At 35.7% G+C, this 26,126-nt stretch overlaps 1 protein-coding gene across 8 annotated transcripts in view; it reads right to left on the bottom strand.

Annotated features, from left to right (window-relative positions):
* LOC111511253 (Diuretic hormone 44 receptor 2) overlaps positions 1-26,126 on the bottom strand; it is a 329,140-nt gene that overhangs the window by 76,783 nt on the left and 226,231 nt on the right. For all 8 annotated transcript variants that reach the window (XM_074180595.1, XM_074180596.1, XM_074180594.1 and 5 more), the window contains exons 3-6: positions 7,849-8,026; positions 7,508-7,598; positions 2,141-2,237; positions 1,076-1,156 (exon numbers count right to left, since the gene is read on the bottom strand). In XM_074180595.1, the coding sequence (XP_074036696.1) occupies positions 1,076-1,156; positions 2,141-2,237; positions 7,508-7,598; positions 7,849-8,026 (447 nt within the window). The remainder of the gene's footprint in view (positions 1-1,075; positions 1,157-2,140; positions 2,238-7,507; positions 7,599-7,848; positions 8,027-26,126) is intronic.

Below are 26,126 nucleotides of genomic sequence, written 5' to 3'. Positions count from 1 at the left end.
TGTATGATTCTAATACCCATTCCGCTGAAGATCTTTTTGTATATCTTTCATGTCTTGTTCCTTCGTGCCTCCATCTGTTAGGCTTTCAGATTTGGCTGTTGGCTACCACTTGTATTCATGCTGGATGGTGATGTTAGTATATGTTAGTACATATTGGTTTCCTATTGACTGTGTGCTGGATTCGTCATTTCGTATGATCTTGTTAATTTTTTCCATCGATGAGATATACTAGATTGGTTCAGGTATGTCACGAAAAGTTCGAGTTCTTCTTTTTCACAAGGCCAAATGATTAGAATAATGTCGCATATCTCAGGCATAATTTGGGATCCTTCGTGGCGTTGTTCAAAGCCTTGGTTTTGAAATAGCTCCTGAATAGGTTGACGATGACAGGTAATGATGCGGAACCCACTAGAGCACCTTCTGTTTGTTTATAAAGTCTGTTGCAGAAACTGAAATATTTTTTTAAGCAGGGGCTGAGAATTCGATAATGAGAGGTTGCAAGTTATCATTCATGGCTATTTGCTTCAGAGCTTCATTAAGTGGTTTGTTGAAGTGCTAGGATTCAATGTCCAGACTTTGACAAATGTTTTTATGAGGCTGAAGAAATGCTCTGAGCTTAATGTGTTAGTGGTTGCGTTATACTGGCCAAGTAGTTGTAATGGAGATCAGTCGCACTCACAATGGGTCTTGAAGGTATGTTTTGCTTGTGTATAATATTCGTGGAGCACATATTCCGTATTACTAAGAACAAGAGCTCCGATGACTTTTCGTTTGTTGTGGTAACATATTCTAAGGGTTTTGAGCATGTTAAGCAGACACATATACTGACTAGTTGTATTTTTGTGATCCAATTGAAGTCGCCTCAAAATGCAGATGTATTTATCCTTATCCTGAATCCTTTTCTATGAATTTATATTATATGATCATCATCTCCGTGTACCATGAAGATGCAATTTTTTTTATTGCCTTTGTAACTCATCTTATAAAATTTCAAAAATCATTTGAGAGTGTGAATTGATGTAATGTTCTCTTTTCAATAAAAGTATTCTATAGTGAAATTATACCATCAACTTACCCCAGCCAAGACACGCGTACACCCTTAGCTTGAAACTCTCCCTTGTCAGCGTTTTCACGACAAGAATGTAGAGGTAGAGTCCTAGAATGAAAGAAGAAATATCGAAATCTGCTAATTATTCAATCGAAGTGAAGTTAGGAGTTCAGTTGGGATAGTTATTCATTCACGAAATATTCAGCTAAATCGAGAATACAGAAATGTATGAGGATATGTCATTCATTAACTAGGCTGGCATCATCAAAAAATTACTCAAAGTGATTCTAATAGATGACCTCAGCCTTTCTTCACTCAAAGTACTCATTCTTGTCTTTTTTTTCTTCTCATTATTTTTTTCTGATTCTTTTTACTTTTCATGGATTAGTACAGCACGCACCAAATAAGATGAGTCAGCGCAGAAACGTAAAATCTTTCTTTGTTGAAAAACTCCCCCCACGTAAGTCATATTCCGCCAATATATTATTGACATTAGTTTGTGTGACCAAAAGCTACCTTCTGGGGCGGTTAAAATTTGGTTTTTAATGCGCATCAAAATCTCTTCTCAGTTTGCGCGTACTATACCAATGTTCGATTGAACTCTGAATGGAATTTTTCATGAATCACTATTTTTTACAATTCCACTCTCTAATCATTCTGCCTTTTCTCCGTTTTGGAAATAGTCGGTGAACATTTATCATTTGGTTTTTCTCCCAATTTTTCAGTAACCCTGTATTTATTTTTTGGTGTTTTCGAGTTGAACCTCTTTTACTGATTTAGTACATATGAATACACGTTATCAGAGCCTTGATGTATCGATTCATGCACAGAATTTTCATTCGTCTGGTAGACTTTTTAAATATTCTTCTCATGATGCCCATTGTTCGATAATTTCTTGTTCCCTATTCTTTGAATATTTTTTTTCGTTTTGCACCTTGATATTCCGAAAAAGCCATTTGAGTTGTGCGGTCGCAAAAAATGAATTTTTCTGAAAAGCATCCTTCAACTGAGTGATATTTGACTTTTCACCAGCTACAGTGACAATGAAGTGATATTTTTAACAATATTGGAATACATTTACAATCAGCTTACCTTCAACAAACATCCAGAAAAATGTAGTTATATGGAAGTAATGGAGTAACATCACATTGAAGACACAGAACATCGATGTATTGTTGGCGTAATTCACCTGCAGGAAATAAAAATAATGAATTGATTGAAAAAATATGAATTTGTCATCACTTCAAAACTACTCGATACTATAAATCCGATTGCCAGATGGAAACTTTTTGAGAACTTTTCAAGTATTTCGTGTGTTATATTCGATCAGTAGAGTAGCAAAAGTCTAAAATCTTCATACTCCGAATCCAATTTATATAATCCTAGTGTATAGTTGGAATGGTTTTTGTCTCGAGCTGGGAAATTATTATAGTTAGTTTTTTCAAATGTATTTCATTGTGTGACACTAGTTCCAAGTCATATTAAGGTCACAGAACATGTTATTGTAAACAACTATTTTTTTATTTGAAGTAGAGAAGGGCAGTGTCATTAGCAAAAGTATATATCCGTATCGTTAGTGACAACTGCGAGAAAAAACTGGACCCAAAACTAATCCCTGTTGTACACCATTTTCCATTCGCCTTAATTCGCCTAAATCTCCATATAGCTCCACTATAGCACTATAATAACTGTCAAATCAATAGGAATACCCCTGGTATATGCTTCTTCAATAGAATTCTTTTGGAAACCGTATCGAGCGCTCTGGATATGTCTGAAACTAAGTCAGTTTTTTAAACTTTTGTCAATGCTCTCTTGTACATCGATAGTGAAATTCGATAATGCTAATTCAGTACTTTTTCTTTCAAGAAATCCATGATGAATATTTGAAAAAAAAAATTCAAGTAATTCGTGGGGTCTTTGTAACAATTTTGTTTGATTTTGGACACTATTGGTAGAAGAGCAATTAGCCGACAGTTGTTGGGAGCATATTTTGTATCTACTTTGCAAAACAGAATATTAACTATTCTACGAAAAACACCTTTCATGATTGGGTAGTTTAACAGTTGAGCAAGCGTGTATTTAATATGGAAAGCTGCTAGCTTCATAAAATATAGCTCTCTCAATATACGGTTCACCGATATTCATTACAGTTTTATTTTGTTTTCAATATATTTCAATTCATGACTCTTTCACACTTTCAAACCATTGCTATTAAACAAAAAAGGTTTTACGTAGCAGTAGAAATAAAAATTAAAAAACTTATCTCTTAGAAATTTTATGTAGGATTGGGAGGGGGAATAGTGCTCATTGGGGCCCACCTCTGTGATTCTGTTAAATTGGAAAGTAGTAACACATTACGTTGCGTGAAGCGCGTTGCCACCGTATAGAAGTAAAGTTGCAAACAGTCAGCTCGCATCTAAGGATAATAAAGTGTGTTTTTTCATTTGCGGTCGTGCAGATCTAATTTTTGTTCAGATATTATACTTATTGCAATCATTTTCCAAAAATTGTGTATGTTTGTTTATAATTTCAAATTTATTACAAAATGACCGTTTGGGGTTATATCGCTCATCTGAGTGTCATTACCCCTTAGTGATTTATATTTTTATTGTTGTAGATATGCCAAGAAATATCACAAGACCACTGCTAAAGCGGCTTGGACCGAAGAAGACCTACAAAATGCTAAAACTGCATTTTAAGGAGGTTTGTCGAAAAGAAAAGCCGCAAAACAATATAACATACCATTTAATACTTCGAGGGATCGACTAAAACATGAGCATATTACAGACTCAGTGTCGCAGTTTCGCGCAAACTTGTTTTTAAATATGATGAGCTCAACAATATCAAAAACAATTAAGATCAAAGCAGCAAAACAGCCTGATTGGATTTGGTGCACTCCTTTATGAGACGCAATCCTTCGGTTTCTATACACAAAGCTGAAGCGATAAGCTTGAATAGAATTTATGCTTTCAACAAAAAAGAAATAACTCATTTCTATGATAAACTAGGCGACTTAGGGAAAAAACTTAAGTTTATTCCCAAAAATATATACAATGCAGACGAAACTGATATTACCACAGTGATAGACCCTGGAAAAGTGCTCGCCGAGAAAGGACAAAGTATAATCGGGTCTGTTTCAAGCGGCGAACGAGGAAGCAACATAACAGTTATGTGTGCGATAAGTGCAGCCGAAAACTTCATACCGCCTATGTTTATTTTTGCCAGACAGAGAATGATGCCATCATTAGAAAAAGATGGACCAGCTGGTGCAATATACACCAACTCTAAAAACGGCTGGATAAACGAAGACTTATTTGTCACTTGGGTCAAACATTTCACAGAATTTGCTGGGCCGACCCAAGAATCACCTGTGTTGTTAATTCCGGACAATCACATCAGTCACATTTCCCATTTCCCTTCAAGCCTTCAATTTTTGTAGGGAAAACCATATCACAATGCTTACCATTCCACCACACAGTTCTCACAGAACACAGCCGCTGAATGTGTCATACAATGGGCCGCTGGAAGCTTTATAGGCATGAATGCAACAGGCATATGAAGGTACTTTTAGTGTCTGAAATAATTCCATTTGATGTAGCAGGTCTTTTCAATAAAGCATAAGTACAAGTTGTGAATATAAGTGAAGCAGAATCTGGACTTTGAGCCACGGGAATTTACCCATTGAACCCGAATGTTTTCACTGATCAAGATTTTTTGGCAGCGTCGTTGATGGCACAAGAATCGAAGCAAATCGCTGAAAACCTATTCCCAAATGTTCATAATTTTGAAGATGCGAAGTCTGATGGTATGGCTATAATTCTAAGACATACATCTCCTTTGGCAGATCCATCAATTAAGCAGGTCAAAGAAAGCAAAAACAACATGCTACCATATTAACTGCGAGACCTATGGAAATTATTTACTATAAAAAATTGCGAAACTCAATAAGATTGGAAAAGATGATGAATCAAGACCAAAAAGAGTTGGCAAAGAAAAGAACAAACATTTGAAAGAGAAAACTTGCAAGAGAAAAATTTCACAAGAAAGTTCTTCAGAGAGTGAAGATGAAGAGCACCTTTGCAACGTTGACAGTGATGTCAAAATGAATGTGGATGATGTATTATGGATGTATTATTATACAGTACGATGCAAATGTTTGGAATAAATTCGATATTCACAAAAGGAGCGTCTTTCGGAAGAAATCCAAAAACAGGTCAACTTTAATTTTTGACGGCCCATCTCATGATATTCATATAGAAGATGTTTCGTCACCAGTGTTGGCGTGATGACGTAATCGACAATTTTTTTAAATGCAAACAGGGGTCATGTGGCACCCCATTCAAAAGGTCTACTAGTCGTCTATTCAACGGTATAATGGTTTCAATATGTATTAATACAGGGTCAACCGAAATTATGTATTCAGAAGACTGGAATTACAAATAATAGTAATTCGTTGAACCAAATAATGCTATGCACCGCCACTGAGAATAAAGTATCGTACTGTCTTCTATTGTTTTTGTTGATTAGAAAAAAGAAATGGTGATAAAAGTCCTACACTCTACTTGAGATTAGTCAATGTCATTGAAGTATCATTGAAGCAGTTGACATTATTTCTAGAAAAATATTTAAATCACTTATAATCTGGCAATGAAAGTAACAGAAACCCAAAGAATCGAAATTTTAATTATGATTGGCTGTGGAGATAAAGTAAGGACTCAGGCAGAAGTTCGTGATTTATTCAATGCGAAATACCCCAACCGAGAACTCGTTTCTCAATCAACAATAAGTAAAATTGAGAAAAAGTTTCGAGAAAAGGGTCATGTTATAGATCTCCCTAAAAGTGGTAGAAAATCAATTTCAGAAGTCCAAAAACTTGATGTGGTACTTGCGTTCCAAGAAAACCCCCATACCAGCACGAGGCAAGTCGCAGTGGATAATAATTTACACCAATCGACTGTTGTTAGAGTGTTGAAAAAAAGAAAAGTGGCATCCGTATAAAGTTCACCTGGTCCAAGAACTGTTAGAAGATGACTTTGACAGAAGAGTCGAATTTTGCGAAATCATGATGGAGCGCTCGCACAGAGATCGGAGTTCCATACAAAATATAATATTTTCAGATGAAGCTACTTTTATGCTCAACGGTCACGTAAACCGTCAGACTTATCGATACTGGGTAAGAGAAAATCCACATTGGATGGAGGAGCATAGCACACAATATCCACAAAAAGTGAATGTTTGGGCCGGAATTTTGAACAACCAGGTAATAGGACCATACTTTTTTGAGGAAAGCGTAACTGGTGCTCGGTATCTACACTTTCTTCAAGATTATCTGATGCCACAACTGAATCAGCTATTTCCAAATAGAAATAATTTGTGGTTTCAGCAGGATGGGGCGCCCCCACACTACGCCGTTGATGTACGAACCTACCTGGATACTGTTTTCCGAGAAAAGTGGATAGGAAGAAGAGGGCCGATCGAATGGCCACCAAGGTCTCTGGATTTGACCCCGTTAGACTTTTTTTATGGGGATACTTGAAGAGTAAAGTTTACCAAAATCGACCAAATGATTTAGAAGAGTGGAAGGAACGCATCAGAGCGGAGATTGCACAAATAACCCCCGGAGTTCTCGGAAACGTTAGAAATGAATTCAGTGCCCGGCTTTCACATTGCATCATAGCTGAAGGTCATCAATTTGAACATTTATTATAATTTTATTGTACTTCAATAAATAACATGTTTTGATTCATCTTGTATAAATGAATATTGGCATGGTTATACCGTTGAATAGATGATTAGTAGACCTTTTGAATGAGGTGCCACATGACCCCTGTTTGCATTTAAAAAAATTGTCGATTACGTCATCACGCCAACACCGGTGACGAAACGTCTTTCATATGAATATCATGAGACGGGCCGTCAAAAATTAAAGTTGACCTGTTTTTGGATTTCTTCCGAAAGATGCTCATTTTGTAAATATTGAATTTATTCAATCTGCGGACTGGGGCTCATGCTATATGTTCAGGATCGGATTCGCCAGATGGATACATCTGTGATTTATGTGTCCAAAAATAAAATATAAGGTTGATCTCATTACCCCGTACCCTAAGCGGTATTACCCAAAGTCATGGGGAATGCCGCTCCAACATGTATTTTTTAAATGTTTTTTCACTACTAGTAGGTCAAAAATAGTTGCTTTTGTTGTTGAATTGTTGATTACTTGATAACAGAAGAATTTGTTACTTTTCCTTATTATGATTTATAATAAACAATTTAAAAAATACACCATGCTTTCCTTAGGTGACCGCCATTCTCCCTCCCTACCCTACCTTTCAGGTAATGATTTCGAGTGACTGATGTTTCATTAAAAACACACATCTCATATTGATGATAGTAATTGTATTGAATGCCGGTGTCTGGATTTGTTCAAACATAATCATTGTTGAATGGATATATACTTACGAATATCAATGTAGAAATCCACATGCAGTATGTCAACATATAAGAACACATAAGGTTCATGTGTATTGTATTTCGTAAACATCGTAATTCTCTGAAACAAATATTTGCCGACATTACCATAGTTATAATGAAAAAGTTGCTGGTAAATATTATCAGTAAACCATTATATTATTTGTTGAGTGCAAGTCAGTGTTTCTGCGTAAAATGAAATATCATCGACACATTTAAGTGGATAAAGGACGGAGTGGAAAATAATTTTCGAATTTGATTTCACGACCGTTGATGAATATTTCTCATTTTTTCTCAATCAAAATATGTTATTACTCCATGACAATACTCACTTGAAACAGGTAAAAATAGTGACAGCTATCGCTAAAGTTATTAAACTTAAGGTATATCCTGCGACGTATATTTTAGTTTGTGTCTCCACATCTCCAGGTAAGGTGATTATTTCCCTACACATCGAATAATTCGATTTCAGCCAGGTTGCATTTGATGAACACGCCCTCGTTGCATTTTCTGTAATAGAAAAAAATATAATGAATTTCCGTTGAAACAAGTGATCACTTGAACTTATTTTGGTGATTTTCTGATGATGCTAACTTGGTTAGCAGAACGCAAGTCGAGAGACAATGCTCTAGTGCTGGTGTGTGTAAAAAGTGTTTCATCAGATACATGTATTTTCTCCCACGGGTTCCAAGTCTATTGAATTTACCTTCATTCATATAGTTCTGCATGAATCATACAAAAGCATATTGTGGAAGCTTACGTTATCAATAGAGTGAATTATATCAAGAGGAAGTCATGAAATTAATTCAAGAACAGACAAACAGATTGAAATCAATTAACAGACTCTATCAGTCAATAACCAAAATAAAAAATCTGCTTTACTTTGCCAAGCTTTTGCTTTTGATGGAAAGCTTCTTTAGGACCTATAATTTATCAAGTTGTGGTTTTTTCTTTGAATAACATTGTAAAATGATTGTGATAGAAAAAATTAGTACAAAACAATGAAGTGAATTTGAAATTTCATGAATATTACTGGAGTTTTTTCCCAACACCAAACCGTTATTTCAACACCTCGACACGTGTTTCGATCACCAAGTGATCATCTTCAAGAGGAGGATTAAACTTCCTCTTGATGCGCTTGCGATGCAATATACTGTGGCAAATTAATGAATTAACTGTCGTAAATAATAAATTGATGGATCTAGCCTTCACTAAGTGGTAGGAGATCTTAATGAAGAAAAGAGAATTGAAACTTTTTATGTTTTTTAATGTATGAGTTTGAAAATGTCCTTATAGGACAAAACTGCAGTAACGTTAGTTACAAATAAAAGTGGTAAAATACATAGAAAGTTTCAATTCTCGTTTCTTCATTGTCTTAAACAAATTTATTTCTAATTATATTTTGATAATCACAAACTAATTTATTTATTACAACACTTAGCAACTAACGCCTAATTCATTTCCACTATTAGAATTTGTTATTTAGCCGCTTGATTCACTTTCTGAACTACCCTTTTGGGTCGGGAAAACGGGCTCATATCGGTAGAGGTCCTTTCGAGAATTTTGTAGACGAATCGGTACTCGACTAGATTTTTACTCGCGGTTGTATTCTTTCGCGGTGAGGTTATGTATTTGTTCGATGAGTCGGCTGGCGTATCGGTCAGGGGCGGCTTCAGATTCATTACAATATAGGGTGTCACACATCTTATGGAAACACTCCCGTGTCTTCCGTAATAATCGAGGTAAAATGATGAAACTCTCAGGACTGATGGAAATGCTGAAAATGCACCTATCACCTGAAAGGGGTTGCCCAAATTGATTATATACTGCCGCCAGTCGCAATGGAACAATTCATTTTTACGGTAAAATATACTAGGGGGCAAAATAGGCTCAAAATTCCTTCAGATTCGTGATCAGGACTGTAGCCGACAGCTTTATGGCCGCAAGGTAATATGGCGGTTACGAAAGATCCCCTTGAGAAACTGGGCGAAACCTCATTATAATCAGCCTACCTCTGGTAATGCGGGGCTCTACCAGAGGTGACCACCTATTTCCTTGTTACTCGTTGGAATACACATGAATGAAACAAGCACAAAAATAAAAACAACAAAAACCAATCTCGAGGCTAGACAGAAGTGCTCACCTCAATCTAAGGAGGTGGCTGGGGAAGAACAGAAAAGTCCATCCCAATCTACCGCTTGGAATGAGGCTGGACATAGTACATCACCTCGTGATGTAATACGAAGGCAAAGGCGTAAGCACATTAGCGGCGCCAAAGCCAAAAGGAGAAAGAGAGCGAAGGAGGCAGGAGTGGCAGCAACTATAAGTGCACCCTCCTCCCCCTACACTCCACCTCCAACAACGAAGGCACTTCCTGCGGCGGGCGCCAAAAGCTCCACCTTGAATAAAGACAAGGAACCGGCTGCTCTTGCAGGAAAGCTACCTCATCCGTGCAACAACAGCAACGAAGCCGCACAACGACAGTAATGTCGCTGCACTTTCTGAAACCTACGCGGAGGCCACCGTGAGGCACATCAAGGTTGCTAAAGAGAGAGTGTGTTAGACGCGTCTTGGCCTACACCTGCCAATATAAAGAAGATGTCTCCTAGTGACCTGACCACCTTCCTGGAAAGGACAGGATGGACGATGACCTAGAAGGACAAGATGGACGATGACCTAGAAGGACAACTTCTCGGGAGGATGTACAATGGGTCACATGTGGCCTAAGTGCTGTGGGTCTACACCCACCCTCTCTACTCTACAGATACAGTATTGTTTCTAGTATTGTTGTTCCTTTCACCACTGTTGTTCCTGTTGCTTCTGCAGTGTTTCATACGCATTGTGTCCATGGTTCCTGTGTTTGTGTTGTGTATTGTTGCTGTGTTCCAGTTGTTTCCTGTTCGTGAGTTACTGTTCATATTTTATATTTCTGAAGTTCCTATTTTGAATGATATCAGCTCATTTTGATTAACAAAGTTCAATATGGCACGTCTGTCACAAGAAACAAATTATTTTCTGTTATTGGTGAAGGCGTGAGGTATTATTGTGAAGCGGCCGCTGAATTCAATTGAAGACAACCTGGAACTCTCCATAAAATATATATACTCTTTTCATGAGCACCGGTCACGTAACGGAAGACGGAAAAATTGTGAAACAACATATTGACGGATTATTTATCAAAGTGATCCTAGATTTAGTTTGAGAAACGTATCGCTTCAACTCAATATGAGCCGCAGTGGAATATGAAGGTGTATAAAGAAGCATAAAATGCATGCGTTCAAATCCAAATTTCTACATACTTTGCACGAAGGGAGTGAAATCTGCCGTATGGAGTATTGTTTATAGATCGAGGGAAATCATCTGATAGTATATCTTATACAGTGATGAGGCTGAACAATATCCAAATTGGTTGGTGAATTGTAGAGACCAAATATCTCATAAAGTTAATGTGTTCAATTATGCGGACTCCGTTTATGGACCAAATTTAAGCAACCAATATAAACAAAAAATTCAGAAGGTACAAAATTCTTGCTTTCGGTTAATATATGGAATGAGGAAGTGAGAAAGAATTTCCAACAAGATATGTGAAAGGGGTTGGTTAAATATGGAGAACAGAAGGATTCTACATTCTGGAAATCTCTTTCATAAAATCATTCTTACCGGAAGACCTTCCTGTCTTCATCAGAAAATAACATTTGGCACTGATATTTATAATGTCAATATTAGACATCGAGGAATATTGTCCCCACCCCCATTCAAAACTGAACTCTTCAGGATATCGTTCAGTTACCAGATTTGCAAGATATACAATCTCATTCCGCCAAATTTCAAACCAAGAAGTATCCAAACTTTCAAAACCCAACTCAAAAATATTTTGTTCAGGACTTATCAGTAGGTTTTTATTCATTATTTTCACATAACAAGGTTGAAAACTGCCGCTTTCAGCAAAAACTGTATAGACATTTCTTAATATTTTTTTATACATTGTTCTTTTGTATCATTCAACAGGTACGCATAGGATTAAATGGAAGAATAACAGAGTATCACTCTCCGCTGCCGAGTTGAACTTGGCCTTTTATTTTGTTGAACATATTGTAAAGCATTATTTTTTATTTAAATGTATTAAAAGAGTAAATAATAAAGGACGTTATTATTATCATTTTGAAAGAAAATATTATCGTGCCATTTTTTTTCGATTAAAATCTAAACGGACGACTATTTGTTGGTTTTCTCGAAAATGCATTTTCCGTTGTGTTGAACGAACTACCTTCATACCTGTTATATGGTTCACCTGTTCACAATAGTGGCATAACAAGGGTTTGGTTCAATGAAAACCTACCTATGAAATGGAAAGGACCCAGTTGCCCTCTCATAGTATGACCACCATGATCCCCAGATCTAACTCCACTGATCTTCATTTATGAGGAACGTTGAAAAATGAAGTTCATAAGGATAACCCAACAAGTTGGAAAGATCTCCATGCAAGAATTATACGAGCGTGTAAAAAAATCACACCTAGGAAACTGACAAGAGTTGGAGGAAATAATAGAAGGCGCATAGAAAAATGTGTTCGCTTGAATGAAAGTTTGATAGAAGTTACAAAACTATAAAATTCTCCAGATTGTGAAAGAGTGTGTATCTGAAAATTGAAAAAAAAACAATTACGATCACTACATTGAAATCTTAGATTAGCTGAGAAAAACGTACTGTATAAGGTTGATTCAATTATCTGGAACTCTCCATTTACACTAAATAACTGAAATAACTCTAGAAAGCATTTTCCATTTCCTGACCGGTCGACCGAGGCATTAGTCTTTGTCATTGTTGATAAAAGTCTGGTAGTTTTGCGGAGCTTCTTTCCAAATAAGTTACTTTTCGTTCCATCAGATAGCGGTTTACGATTATGGCTTAACTGCTACGGTAATTAATGATGTAGCGTCGGAACGCCTCGCTTGATGAATGTCTACGTAAAAAATGTTAATGTTACTGTTCTGGACTTACTGAAAGACGGTACAAATATTTTCAGGAATCGACATGTTTCATGTTTCTCCGACGATGTACTGAATTGTTTTAGCGTTGCTTTCGAGCAATTTTTCTAACTGAATTACAGGGTGTTAAAAAGCAGAGGCATTTTCAGTTGCTGACTCATCAAGTGAGCAGTAAATTTTCAAATAGTTTTTTATTTGGTATTATTTTCGTTCAATACTGAAGTTTCTCCATTGAGGAGAAGAAGAAATCATCAATCATTTTTTTCGCCTTCTGTGGTATATTTTTTGAAAAAATTCGAAATCTATAGCATCGACACGTCTACAAGAGAGATAGTATCTATATTCGCTTTCGAATGATGATCACCCCGTTCTTGATGCTTGGAGATAATTCATTAATATGTTTACGTTTCAATTATGCTTTTTTCTTTAACCAGCTATCGCGCCCCTACGAACGACAACTCTCAGAAGTCGAAACTTGTGCGAGATTTGGACTAACGAGGTCTTTTCTTTGAACGTGTGATTCCTAAAACGGGTTGGACGATAGCAAGTGGAGATCGAGCGTTGAGCCTGGGGCTTGAACCATCGACTTACACATCGGCCGATTGACTGAGTGACCAAAGCACCCACTTCGAACCGCCCGGCTATCGAAAGACCATTAATGAACTGAATGATTTAACTTCTCTCTTTTTCCACATGTTGCGGTTCTGATTTAGGTGAATGCATAATTGTTCATTATAAAGGTATGTAGGTTCTATGAATCCTCTTCTGAACCACTCATCCTTCTTGTTAATCCATTCCTAATGTATTTTTTTCTTATGCTCGTCAATATGGACATTCAACGGGGTCTCAGCGTTTACTTGAAACTTCTACGGTTGGTGTGCTCCATTCCGAAGCAGGTTACAATGCTGTTCTCAAAGAAATGAGAGATAGCACTGATTGTAATAGCTCATCTTGGTTTGGGGGCAATTAGTTCTGTGTTTTCGAACAAAATTATGTGGTCTTCTTCACTAAGTGCGTGTTCTGCCACAGCTGACTTGTCCGCTTGGCCTAGTCTGTAGTGCCTCTTTCAGTATTGTTTCCATGGATCATTTGGTGCTTCCGAAAAATACCTTTCCACAAGTGCACGTCATGCGATAGACCCCCTGCTGCTGATAAAAGGTCTCTTTTGTCTTTAGCCAACCTGAGGCTTTGTTGTATCTTCCTCGTGGGTTTGAAGACTGTTTCGATGTCGTGTTTATCCTATAGTTTTCCAATTCTGTCCGTGACCCTAGGGATAAACCGTAGATATGCGCGTGCAACCATCTGATCCTCCTCTGATCTGATCCTCCATCTGATCCTCCTGATCTCGGAGGCACTGTATCCATTCAATCTCAAGGTCACTTCAAGATATTTCAGTTCCCCCTCCAGATGTTCTGGTTCAGCACGTTCCGTTAGAGTGGAGATGACTTCTCTCTTTTGGCTAGGATGTTTAGTAGGTGACAAATGTGAACGTTTTACGTTTGTATTCCGATTATTCCAGAAAAACTTCATCGAAAAAAATATTTCCAGAGGTAAAATCGGACAAATGTGAGTATTTATTAAAAACACTTTCCCTGCACCTCTCGAACTGCGTTTTGCTAATTTAATTAGCACCATCAGAGATTAATGTTACTGGAGTCTTTTCCTAACACCAAATCGTTATTTTAACATCTCGACATGTGATCATGTTCAAGTTTAATCTTCCTCTTGAACATGATCACTTGGTGAGCGAAACACGTGTCGAGGTGTTGAAATAATGATTTGGTGTTGGGGAAAAACAGTAATATTCATTACTACACCATTTCCTGATGAATTTAACGAAAATACTGACAGTATTTTTGGTTTGTTGGGGAAAAAGTGTTTTCAATAGATTCGTGTCACGCCAGCAGTATCAAATTCTACCTATCAAGGTATATGGGTATTGCTGTTATGAAATGTTTTTTTAGTTATTCTTTGAATAGCTTTTCAGGAAATATTCAAAATGGTGCATGTTATATATTATCTTCTTTACGTGAATTGTAAGTTTCGTTTCTTTTCCACTTCACATTTTTTTTCAACTTATTTCAGTATTTTAGTAGAGGTAATTTCATATTTCATTCAATTCCTTGCATTTCAAATCTATTCGAACATCCAGGACCAGATGAATGAAAAAAGTGATCCCCATCCAATTTTACTCGGAAGTAGGTAGTAGTCATATACCTACATATATTTTTATGAATTCCAGATGTAATCATATTTGATCGATCAGAAGTCAGCACTGATATAAAAGTAGTGCCTGAAGGAAATGAAATCCTTTATGATTGCAGGAAAATCAAAAACATATTTTTGAGGTTTTTGCTATCTTTTGTATCCGTAGGGGATACCAAGTTGTAATATTCCACAGTAAATTGAATTATTTTCCCGAGGGAAAATAATTTTGGATTCTTCTGGTTAACTTGGAAATTGAAACGAATTATTTGGTTCGATAGGTGAAATATCTTCTAATAATATCTAACTGGTATTTCTTCAAATGAACCAAAAAACAGGGATGTGAATCATTTGGTGAAACTCACATTTTTTCATTTACATAATGATATCAATAATGGATAGATGACCGAACTGACTATCTCTTTTTTAAAGACAAAACACAAGCACTACCAGAAAATCCTCGAGGCACGATGAGAGCGGTGCCTGTGCGAAAGTAGCGATTCACTTTGGATTTAAATCGCTGGAGATTAAATTAATTTGGAAGTTCATTTCACATGAACGCAGTTCTCCAGATGGAAGAGTTCTCAAACAGTGAAGTTCGAGGTGTACTGGGTTGAACCTCAAAACGGTGAGCAGCCACAGGTCGTCGCGTATTTCTGATATGTACCTCTATTAGTGAAATCAAACGTGCCAAGTCACTTGAACACCTTCTGTGAAAGTATATATGGAAGAGAGACAAATATTCAACCTTTCTTTTATGTTCCAGACTATCGATGTTGCAAGTGACTTTGGTGTCTTCAATCAGGCGGATGACTATTTTCTGGATGGAATTCTGCAGCTCCATGGTATGATCAGTTTCGGAACTCAATGCATGTGAACAATACTTCAAAGAAAGTCTGATATGAGCTTTATAAAGCATCGAAAGTTGCTGAGGTGTGTACAGTTGTCTGGTTCAAATCACTGTTCCAATATTTCAAGAAGCAGAGTTTGCAATTCCAGCAACATGATTGTGCCAAGAAAAATTGGTGTCTATTTCAACCCCCAACAAACGTATCGATTCAGGAAGCGGAATTTCCTGTCTTGACATTAATTGTTTGGTTTGTGAATTATTTTTTTTAGAAAATCGATGCCTGGGTTTTCGTGGCTATGAATTGGAACTGATTACTTTCACACCAATTCGAAATCACCTCTAGATCTTCATTGAGATATGAAACCTCCTGCTGTCGTAAAATAATGGTGGTACTCATCAGATTCGTTAGCTTTCCTCGCTTTTTGGCTGCAATCTGGGAAGTTGAAACTGCACTCCCCCAACTTCCAGGGAGTAGCGGAACTGTCAGGCTTTCGAATTTCAGGCTTACGTTATCCAACGGCATAAAACTGAAAAGACCTAGGATAGAGAGAACACTATAACTCTAGTGTTAGGAATCACACGTTAAAAGGTAAGACCTCGTTAGTCCTTAGCTCGCACAAGTTTCTCAACTTCTGAGAGTTGTCGTTCGTATGGGGGCGGCAGCTGATTAACGGAAAAACAGATTTTAAAACAGACAGAAACAGAATACTTCATCAACTATTTTATCCATACTTTTGATGAAGGGTGGCCTTAGAGTCTGATTTCAGCTTTGTATTCCCTTTAAAAGAGGTAATAATAACTAAGGTCACAAGACTAGTTGTTTAAGATGGAACACGGAAATTCAATCCCCAATCGTGGGTAATAGTAAAACACACTGTGCTCCTACCTGAAATCTTTTACTACTGATTTACTCCCGTTCACGAATCAAAATATTTGATATTATTGTTGAACTTCTTTGTCCCACTCATGAGAATATTTCACCTAATTTGGCAGCTAATTGTCGGTGATTGATGCGGAGCGATATTTAAAGTTGACGAGACATCAAGAAACGTACCTAGTTGCGAACTTTGCAGAACAATGAATGACCTTGATATAATTTATCGAATATGCGAAACAGACAGACAACCACTCTAAGAGAAATTATAGTGTAACAAAGCCATGGCATCAAAGTTTGGACAGCAAACCCTCATGCCACACACGAAAGCCATATTGATGATCGCTCAAGATGTTGAAGCCTCCCAAATATTAAGGGATAAGGTGGTTCACAGCTTTCTTCATGATTTTTGATATCATTGACAGCAAATTGACTGGTCTATAGTTATTTGGAAGATTTTTTGCCCTTTTTGGAAATAAGCTGAACCCGAGCAATCTTTCAACAAGGAGTTCATTGGCGCACTTTTGAAGAACGATGACGGGCACTTAATCAGAACCAGATGCCTTGTTGATATTGAGCTGTTTCAAAATTCGCCTGACTGGATGCTACCGAAAAGTAATTTCCGGCATTGTAGATTCTATTGATGGGATAGTGGGTGGCGTCTTTTCCAGAAAATCGACTGTGAAGTGGGGTGCAAATTTTCCAGCTAGTATATTTGCTTTTAATGTGGCTGTTGTTCCAATTGAACCATCTGCTCGTGGTAAAATTGTGGATTTTGTAAGGTTCTGACTAACAGCCTCAGTTACCGAACAGAAGGATCTAGACCCGTTGGGATTGGCAAGCAGATTATTCTCTCATTGTGAAATTCTTTGCCTTCATTAGTCCTAAGTTCGCAGCTGTTGCAAGCAATAACAAACCAAGTTTAGTTTTCGGTACTGGGATTTTTGTGCCACTGCCGGTAGGCGAGCTTTTTGAAGGTGACTGCTTGATGATTATTATACAATTTTCACAAAGATTCAATTTGAGAAACAATTTGCTACACGGTAGCTTCATCAGTTTGAGTGGTTTCAGGAATTCAAATAATATCATCAGCTTCACATTTTATGTTTTCATTTAGAGTACAATATTGTTAAAAAATATCATTCTTTTGATAGAGACTTTCGATCCAAACTGTAGCATCATATTTCAGTTTTTTTACAAGTTGAATCGACTCCTACCATAAACAAAACTTTTCACCAATTCAACTACAACTCTTTTAAAAACACCCTTTCAATGTATTTTCTCATCCCCAGAAAAATATACTGTTTTATGTAAATGTATACCTGGGAAATAAAATTTGCATTTAATCGATTCTTCCCCTGGTTATGTAATACCACCCCTGAGTTATTATTTCGAAATGAACATTTTTGTTTGTCATGTTATCTCTCACATAACGGTGGAATATGGTAAAAAAAATTCAATTTTCTCATGTATGCAAATTTTTTCGTGGTTAGCTTTCAGAAATTACGGGATGATTCAGAGAGACTAGCGAAATAACATTGACATGACAACATGAAAACTAATCTTTTATATATGCACGAGAATATTTTATATTCACAGCTGATTTGTATGAAAATTCTCATATTCTTTAATAGAACTCGTCGATATTTCATGATACAACCTCTATTGGGGATCTTCACTGAAACAATGAGTGTTGACTGGTTATCTTCCGTCCTATGTCATTACACTCACGTTGAAAAGTAAGATCCAGTTATTCCTCAGCTCTTTCAAATGGAGGCTGCCTTTCTATGAATACTAGAGTTGGTCATCAGAAAAACATGTTTTTACCCAAAATTCCCAACTTATCGAATGACAATTCGTAAATGGAAGTATTTGTTGATTTTCAATTCCTCCACAAGCCTTAGAAATCCGCGTATGAAATTGTCGTTGCTTATAGAATTCGAAATAGGATATAAAATAAGATATAAAAGCTGAAAATGATGTATGTATAATTCAGTGTGGATTACAGTAATATTGAGTAACTTTCACCTGCTTTTCACGATGAAGACGAAGAATACTGAATTCTGACACACATTTTCTGAATTATGACTCCCACTTCTTGAACTATTCAAATATATCATTCATACAATTCTATTTATCGTCAGAGTCGAGTTCTGATCGGAAAAATATTCTATCAACTGCGGATAATTATCATTCACAAAGTGAAAACTTGAGAACAATAATCAGAATTCCATTTTTTTTGTCGACGTACCATAATATAATTTGTAAAAAAATTTCGAAATTAATACAAATTATGATTAATTTCAGTGGGACATTTGCTTTTTCAGCTGCAGGAAAACCCGGAAAAACCTGCAGCACCACATCATCTGAAGATCTTGATCCGACAATGTCCTCTCTTTCATTTAACAAAATGTAGAGTGTCTTCAGAAGCTGCAATAAATTCAAGACATCGTCAGAACACTTAGTGACACGACTATCGTCAAACTTAAACCAATCCGTTTCGTCTTTGACCAATGCGTAATAATGCCAGATTCAATCCTGAAGAGGCATAAGCCTATGGCAGCACCCTTCTCAAAACATACACTACCACAAACATAATGGAATTTAACCAAAATTTAAATGAACATTTTTGAATTGAATTGACCAGATTTAACGCCAGAACCACAGTGAACAATGACTGCATGAATATTATAATAGTGGTCTGCTAGATTGAAGTGTTCATCTATTTCTAACATTCGTAAGAGTTTGGTGCTTTCGTTAGAGGTTGAGACAGGTATGAAGATCATCAGTTTTTTAATATTCAATTTTACTCAAACTCCATAGACGTGAAGGAGCAGGAGAGATGTGAAAAATTGCATCTTTAGAATGGGTGATATGTTCTTGAGTGGACTTTTGTTGTATTATATCATTGAGCGTGCTTGAAATCACACGTTTACTACACGTTTGAATATTAAACATTATTGGTTCTCAGCATGCATCAGTTGGAAATTCTAAGGAATGCTGTATGTAAGGAGACTACAGCTAATTGACGGATATACCTTCTTGAAAACTGAAAAATCATGTAATACAAAGTAGAATTTAGAATACTGAGTAGATTCGAACTGAAATAAAGCTCATGTGGTATTCTGCAATATCAATCTGTTCATGAGATTGTGAAGAAGCTTTGTATCTGTTTAAAAATCTGTTCAAAATCTGTTTTTCCGTTAACCAGCTGTCGCAAGTGAAAATCGATCGTTCAGCCTGGGTCAGCCAGTTTTCGAAAAGAAATACACTCTTGAAGGTAATGAAAGTACTGAAATTCCACAGTATATTTGAGGTGCACAGAGTGTGAGAAATAAAAAGACAGATCAGAATACTTTCATTTATGAATGTTCAGGTTTGAACTATTTCTTGAAGCAGAGAAACACTGAGACGTTGATATAATATATACGTTTCTGAAGTCTTATGACATAATGAAAAAGTCGTAGGATTGTGAGTGAGACAGTATCCAAATAATCAGTTGTTTGAGGCTGTCCCTATTTTCAGTAAATGATGATAACATGAAAATGTTTGTATACGATACTGTTTCATCTTTGAACTCTCACACAGTTCACGAACCGATAGATTTCGATTCAAAAATACCTATCATTCCCTACAATATTGAGTTACAAAAACAACAGAATGGATATACGACGTCCGGCTATTAAATAACGAAACGATGCGCCTAGAGGGTGCCCTAGAGGGGTGGGAAAAAACGAGAAGTGCGTTGGGTATCTGAAAATCTTTTCTATTCACGTACCAAAACACGTTTTTGTCACTATTATAGTATTTGTGCAGCAGCGGTTTGAAACGAACGTGTTTTTTTCTCGTACCGAAAACCATGTGTGACAAAAAACAGAAGCAAAAATTTCTCAAAAATTGAGAAAAATTCTGACCGAGTGCTATAAATTGTTGCAAGAGGCCTATGGGGACAACTCTATATCTCGTGCGAATATTTTTGAGTGGTGATTACCGAGACTGTAAACGCCAATAAAAAAACGGTTAGAAAAATTTTACAGGAAGAACTACACGTGACAAAAGTCTGTGCGAAGTTGGTGCCAGATTTGACACCGCGCGATTTTATTTTGTTTTCGAAGATGAAATCTGCTTTGAAAGGGACCCGATTTGAAACCCTATCAGGCTAGCAAGGCGAATCCAGCAAAATTGCAAAAAAAATATCAATTTGTAGCTAATAAGTTGCTAATTAGTTGCCAAAACAACGATTTTGTTGCTCGTGCCGATCTATAGAAATCGCAAATAATGCTATCGTGATATAAAGGTAGCAAGGTACCTTAATGAATTATATAATTTCCCTTTGATCTTTACAGAATATTCAGTTGATATGTAGTTGCTAAACCTTGGATATACCCAAAAAAAAATAAATACTTTGTTTAAATTTTTTATTATCTTGCTATCTTGAAACTAGTTTTTCCTGAAATCAGAGATGTACTAAATTTGTTGCTCACCAAGAGTAAACTTGAATATACCTTGAATATCAGCAACAAAATAGTTGAAACCGATCGGCTGATTTTCAAATTTTTTATTTTATTTTCCACGTTCTTGCTATCTTGAAACTGGTTTTCCTTAAAATAAAAAGTGTTTCAAATTTGTTGCTCACAAGGAGTATACTCAAATACACTTCGAGTATCAGCAACAAAATAGTTGAAACCTATTTTACCGATTTTTAATTTTTTTCTCGATCTAGCTATCTAGATATTGGTTTTCCTGAGAATGAAATGCGTTTCAAATTTGTTGCTCACCAGGAGGGTACTCAAATACACTCCGAGAATCAGCAACAAAATAGTTGACCTTGATCGACCGATTTTTTATATTTTTTTTAATTCTCCCTGTTCTTGCTATCTTGAAACCGGTATTTTCTGGAATACGGAGTATTATGGATTTGTTGCTCACCAGAAGGGGACTCAAATACACCTTGAGTATCAGCAACAAAATAGAAGAATCCGATCGGAGATTTTCAATTTATTTTTTATTCTCCACGTTCTTGCTATCTTGAAACTGGTTTTCCTTAGAATGAAAAGTGTTTAAAATTTGTTGCTCACCAGGAGTATACTCAAATACACCTCAAGTATCAGCAACAAAATAATTGAAACCGATCGGCTGATTTTCAATTTTTTTCTCTTTTTCCTCCTACCTTGAAACTGCTTTTCTTTGAGATGTAAAGTGTTTTAAATTTGTTGCTCATCAGGAGTGTACTCAAATACACCTTGAGTATCAGCAACAAAATATTTGAAACCTATCGACCGATTTTAATTTTTTTTTTCATTTTCCACGTTCTTGCTACCTTGAAACTAGTTTTTCCTCAGAATAAAAAGTGTTTCAAATCTGTTGCTCACCAAGAGTATACTCAAATACATCTTGAGTATTAGCAACAAATTAGTTGAAACCGATGAGCCCATTTTTAATTTTTTTTTCCTCGTTCTTGCTATCTTGATACTGGTTTTCCTGAGAATAAGAATATTTTCAAATTTGTTGCTCATCAGGAGGGTACTCAAATACACTTCTAAATTCAGCAACAAAATAGTTGGCCTCGATCGGCCGATTTTTATTATTTTTTAAATTCTCCCTGTTCTTGTTATCTTGAAACCGGTATTTTCTGGAATATGGAGTATTATGGATTTGTTGCTCTTCAGAAGGAGACTCGAATACACCTTGAGTATCAGCAACAAAATAGTTGAAACCGATTGGCCGATTTTCAATTCATTTTTTATTTTCCACGTTCTTGCTATCTTGAAACTGGTTTTCCTTAGAATAGAGTGTTTCAAATTTGTTGTTCACCAGGAGTATACTCAAATACACCTTGAGTATCAGCAACAAAATAGTTGAAACCGATCGGCCGATTTTAAATTTTTTTCTCTTTCTTCCCGATCGTGTTACCTTGAAACTGCTTTTCTTTGAGATGAGAAGTGTTTTGAATTTGTTGCCCATCAGGAGTGTACTCAAATACACCTTGAGTGTCAGCAACAAAATATTTGGAACTGATCGGCCGATTTTAATTTTTTTTTTTTTGAATTTTCCACGTTCTTGCTATTTCGAAACTAGTTTTTCCTTAGAATAAAAAGTGTTTCAAATTTGTTGCTCACCAAGGGTATACTCAAATTCACCTTGAGTATCAGCAACAAAATAGTTGAAACCGATAGGCCGATTTTTATTTTTTTTTCTTTTTCCTCGTTCTAGCTATCTTGATACTGGTTTTTCTGATAATAAAAATAGTTTCAAATTTGTTGTTCATCAGGAGGGTACTCAAATACACTTCGAGAATCAGCAACAAAATAGTTGGCCTCGATCGGCCGATTTTCAATATTTTTTTGAATTCTCCCTGTTCTTGCTATCTTGAAACCGATATTTTCTGGAACACGGAGTATTATGAATTTGTTGATCCCCAAGAGGATACTCAAATACACCTTGGGATCAGCAACAAAATAGTTGAAACCGATCGGCCGATTTTTAATTTTTTTTTTTCATCCTCCTCATTCTTGCTATCTTGAAACTGGTTTTCCCTGGAATCAAAGATGTTCTAAATTTGTTGCTCATCAAGAGTAAACTCAAATACATCTTGAGTATCAGCAACAAAAAAGTTGAAACCGAACGACCGATTTTCAATTTTTTTTCTTCGTTCTTGCTATCTTGATACTGGTTCCTGAGAATAAAAACCGTTTCAAATTTGTTGCTCATCAGGAGGGTACTCAAATATATCTTGAGTATCAGCAACAAAATATTTGGAACCGATCGGCCGATTTAAATTTTTTTTTATTTTCCACGTTCCTGCTATCTTGAAACTAGTTTCCCTCAGAATAAAAATTATTTCAAATGTGTTGCTCATCAGGAGGGTACTCAAATACACTTCGAGAAACAGCAACAGAATAGTTGGCCTTGATCGGCCAATTTTTAATATTTTTTTGAATTCTCTCTGTTCTTGTTTTCTTGAAACCGTTTTTTTCTTAAATACAAAGTGTTCTTGATTTGATGCTCATTACAAGAATACTCAAATACCTCTGGAGGAGGAGCAACAAAATAGTTGAAACCGATCGGCGGTTTTTGAATATTTTTTTTCATTTTTCTCGTCATTGCTATAATGAAACTGGTTACGCCTAAAGAAGTTTTACTTCTTTTGTAATCAGGGATCAACTCTGATTTTTTTTCCTGATGGAAGTTACGCCTAGTCAGTTCGTCGTCTTTTTGGGTAGTTTCGGCTATTCATAATTAGTTAACTGTATTAGTCTTGAATATTTGTAATGTACTCCGTGTCATAATCAATCAAGGGATTATTTACTTTCTATTTCATCAAACGTATGAATCGTGAAAAACAAAGTTAATCAGGAGTTAACAGTTCTGATGAAACAATGATTCATCTGTTATCACTTTCAAAATGCATTAATTAATAAAAAAAAATTATAAATTTTCTAATGTCAGCGACATTTTTCCATTTTTAAATAACAAGCGTATATTGACAAGTGCTAATTCAACCTTCAATTCAATGTTTTAATTTTGATATCACTTTGCTACCAGACTGTTATCGTTTAATATTAAGTTTTATTTTATTTTTGATTTTTTAATGACAGCAAACAGTCGATAAATTGTACAACATGTGATAGTGTGTCAACGAATTTTATATAGAATATGACCCTGTACAAAAAGACAAGCTGTTTAACTAAAATGTAAAACATAAAATTTCATTTTGAAACATGAATAATTTCCTTACAAATTTTCTGTCTTACACTTTAATTATTATTAATCAATAATTTTATTCATTTATTCGGTTGATATCAAATATTTCAATGATTTTCTCAACTGTATAAAATAACCTCAATATTCCAAATTCTACTTGGATGGATAATAATGTTGTTACTTCCATTTTACTATTCATAACTATTTATGAAATTTTTAATTTATTTCAATTATTGAAATTTTATTTGATTTTCAAAATTATCATTGTCAGTATTTACTACTGTTAGTTTATTCATTGGTCATGTAACTCAGTTTCAATTCAATTGAATGCATAGATTTTTTTTTTAATTGACAATCAAATCAATAATTATAAAAACATATGACATGCTCCCATTGTAATACCTCCATTTCGAGACCAAAATGAAGGTATTATCATATGGTTGGAAATTTGTGTATCGATTAATAAGCTTTTCATTAGTCTTCAGTTAAAATTTGTAGTTGATTGTCCGTACAGTTCACGAGAAATTAATGATTAAAGTTGCTTCTTATACACATAAAGGTATGGTGTGCTGATCACCATAGTATGAAATTTTGTTGTTGTCTCGGAGTATATTTGAGTACCCTCCTGATTAGCAACAATTTTGAAACGCTTTTCATTCTAAGGAAAACCAGTATCAAGATAGCAAGATCAAGGAGAAATTAAAAAAATTGAAATCGGCCGATCGGTTTTAACTAATTTGTTGCTGATACTCAAGGTGTATTGAGTCCCTTTCTGGTGAGCAACAAATTCATAATACTCCGTGTTCCAGAAAATATCGGTTTCAAGATAGCAATAACAGGGATAATTTAAAAAAATATTGAAAATCGGCCGAAGAAGGCCAACTATTTTGTTGCTGATTCTCGGTGTGTATTTGAGTACCCTCCTGATGAGCACCAGATTCAAAACATTTTTCATTCCAATGAAAAGCAGTTTCAAGGTAGCAAGAATGAGAAAAATGAAAAAAAAATTAAAAATTGGCCGATCGTTTCGAACTATTTTGTTTCTCATACTCGAGGTGTATTTGAGTCCCCTTCTGTTGAGCAACAGATTCATAATACTCCGTGTTCCAGAAAATACCGGTTTCAAGATAGCAAGAACAGGGAGAATTTAGAAAAATATCAAAAATCGGCCAATCGAAGTCAACTATTTTTTTGCTGATTTTCAGAGTGTATTTGAGTACCCTCCTGATGAGCAACAAATTTGAAAGGCTTTTTATTCTCAGGAAAACCAGTATCAAGACAGCAATATCGAGGAAAAGGAAAAAAAATTAAAATCGGCCGATTTGTGTCAAATATTTTATTGCTGATACTCGGGATGTATTTGAGTCACCTTCTGGTGAGCAACAAATTCATAATACTCCGTATTGAATGTATTTATGGAGAAAAATTTACTCATATCCGTTCATCATCGAACAAAAATTGTGAGAAATGTGTGAAAAAAAAAGGAAATAATCACAATAAATATAATTTACAAAAGTTTTTTTCATTTACAAATTGATTGAAATTCAAAAGAGCAACTTCCACATAAAATTTCACGAATTAAAGTTTTCCACATTTTTGTTCAATGATGAAGAAGTAAAGCGCCAAAACATGGTTTTTCAAAAAAAAAAACAATCTCAACTAAACATATTCTCTTTTCAATGTTTTTTTACTTCAACAGAAGATACGTAAAATCATACCACTGTGAATATATTTTACATATTAATGGGAAAACCTAAAGCGAAGATTTTGTAGTGGATCTACCTGAAGACAACACAAAACAAAAATGCGACTCCTACTTTCAAAATGATCTACTATGTTAGAACGCAATTGCGAATTTTCTTCGTCGCAGTTTGTCAGGCCGCTTGAATCTATTTTTCCACGCGATAGTTCTGATTCTGTGATCCTTCCTGAGATATTGTTTATGAATTGTACCAGAAATTCTGGAGTTTTTGAATGATCAATTCATTA

This window comes from Leptinotarsa decemlineata, unplaced genomic scaffold, assembly GCF_025532065.1.
Source record: "Leptinotarsa decemlineata unplaced genomic scaffold, Ldec_3_MD MMD2_tig00026299_RagTag_RagTag, whole genome shotgun sequence".
In the NCBI taxonomy this organism is placed as follows: Eukaryota; Metazoa; Arthropoda; class Insecta; order Coleoptera; family Chrysomelidae; genus Leptinotarsa; species Leptinotarsa decemlineata.
This window is presented reverse-complemented; position numbering and strand designations above follow the sequence as displayed.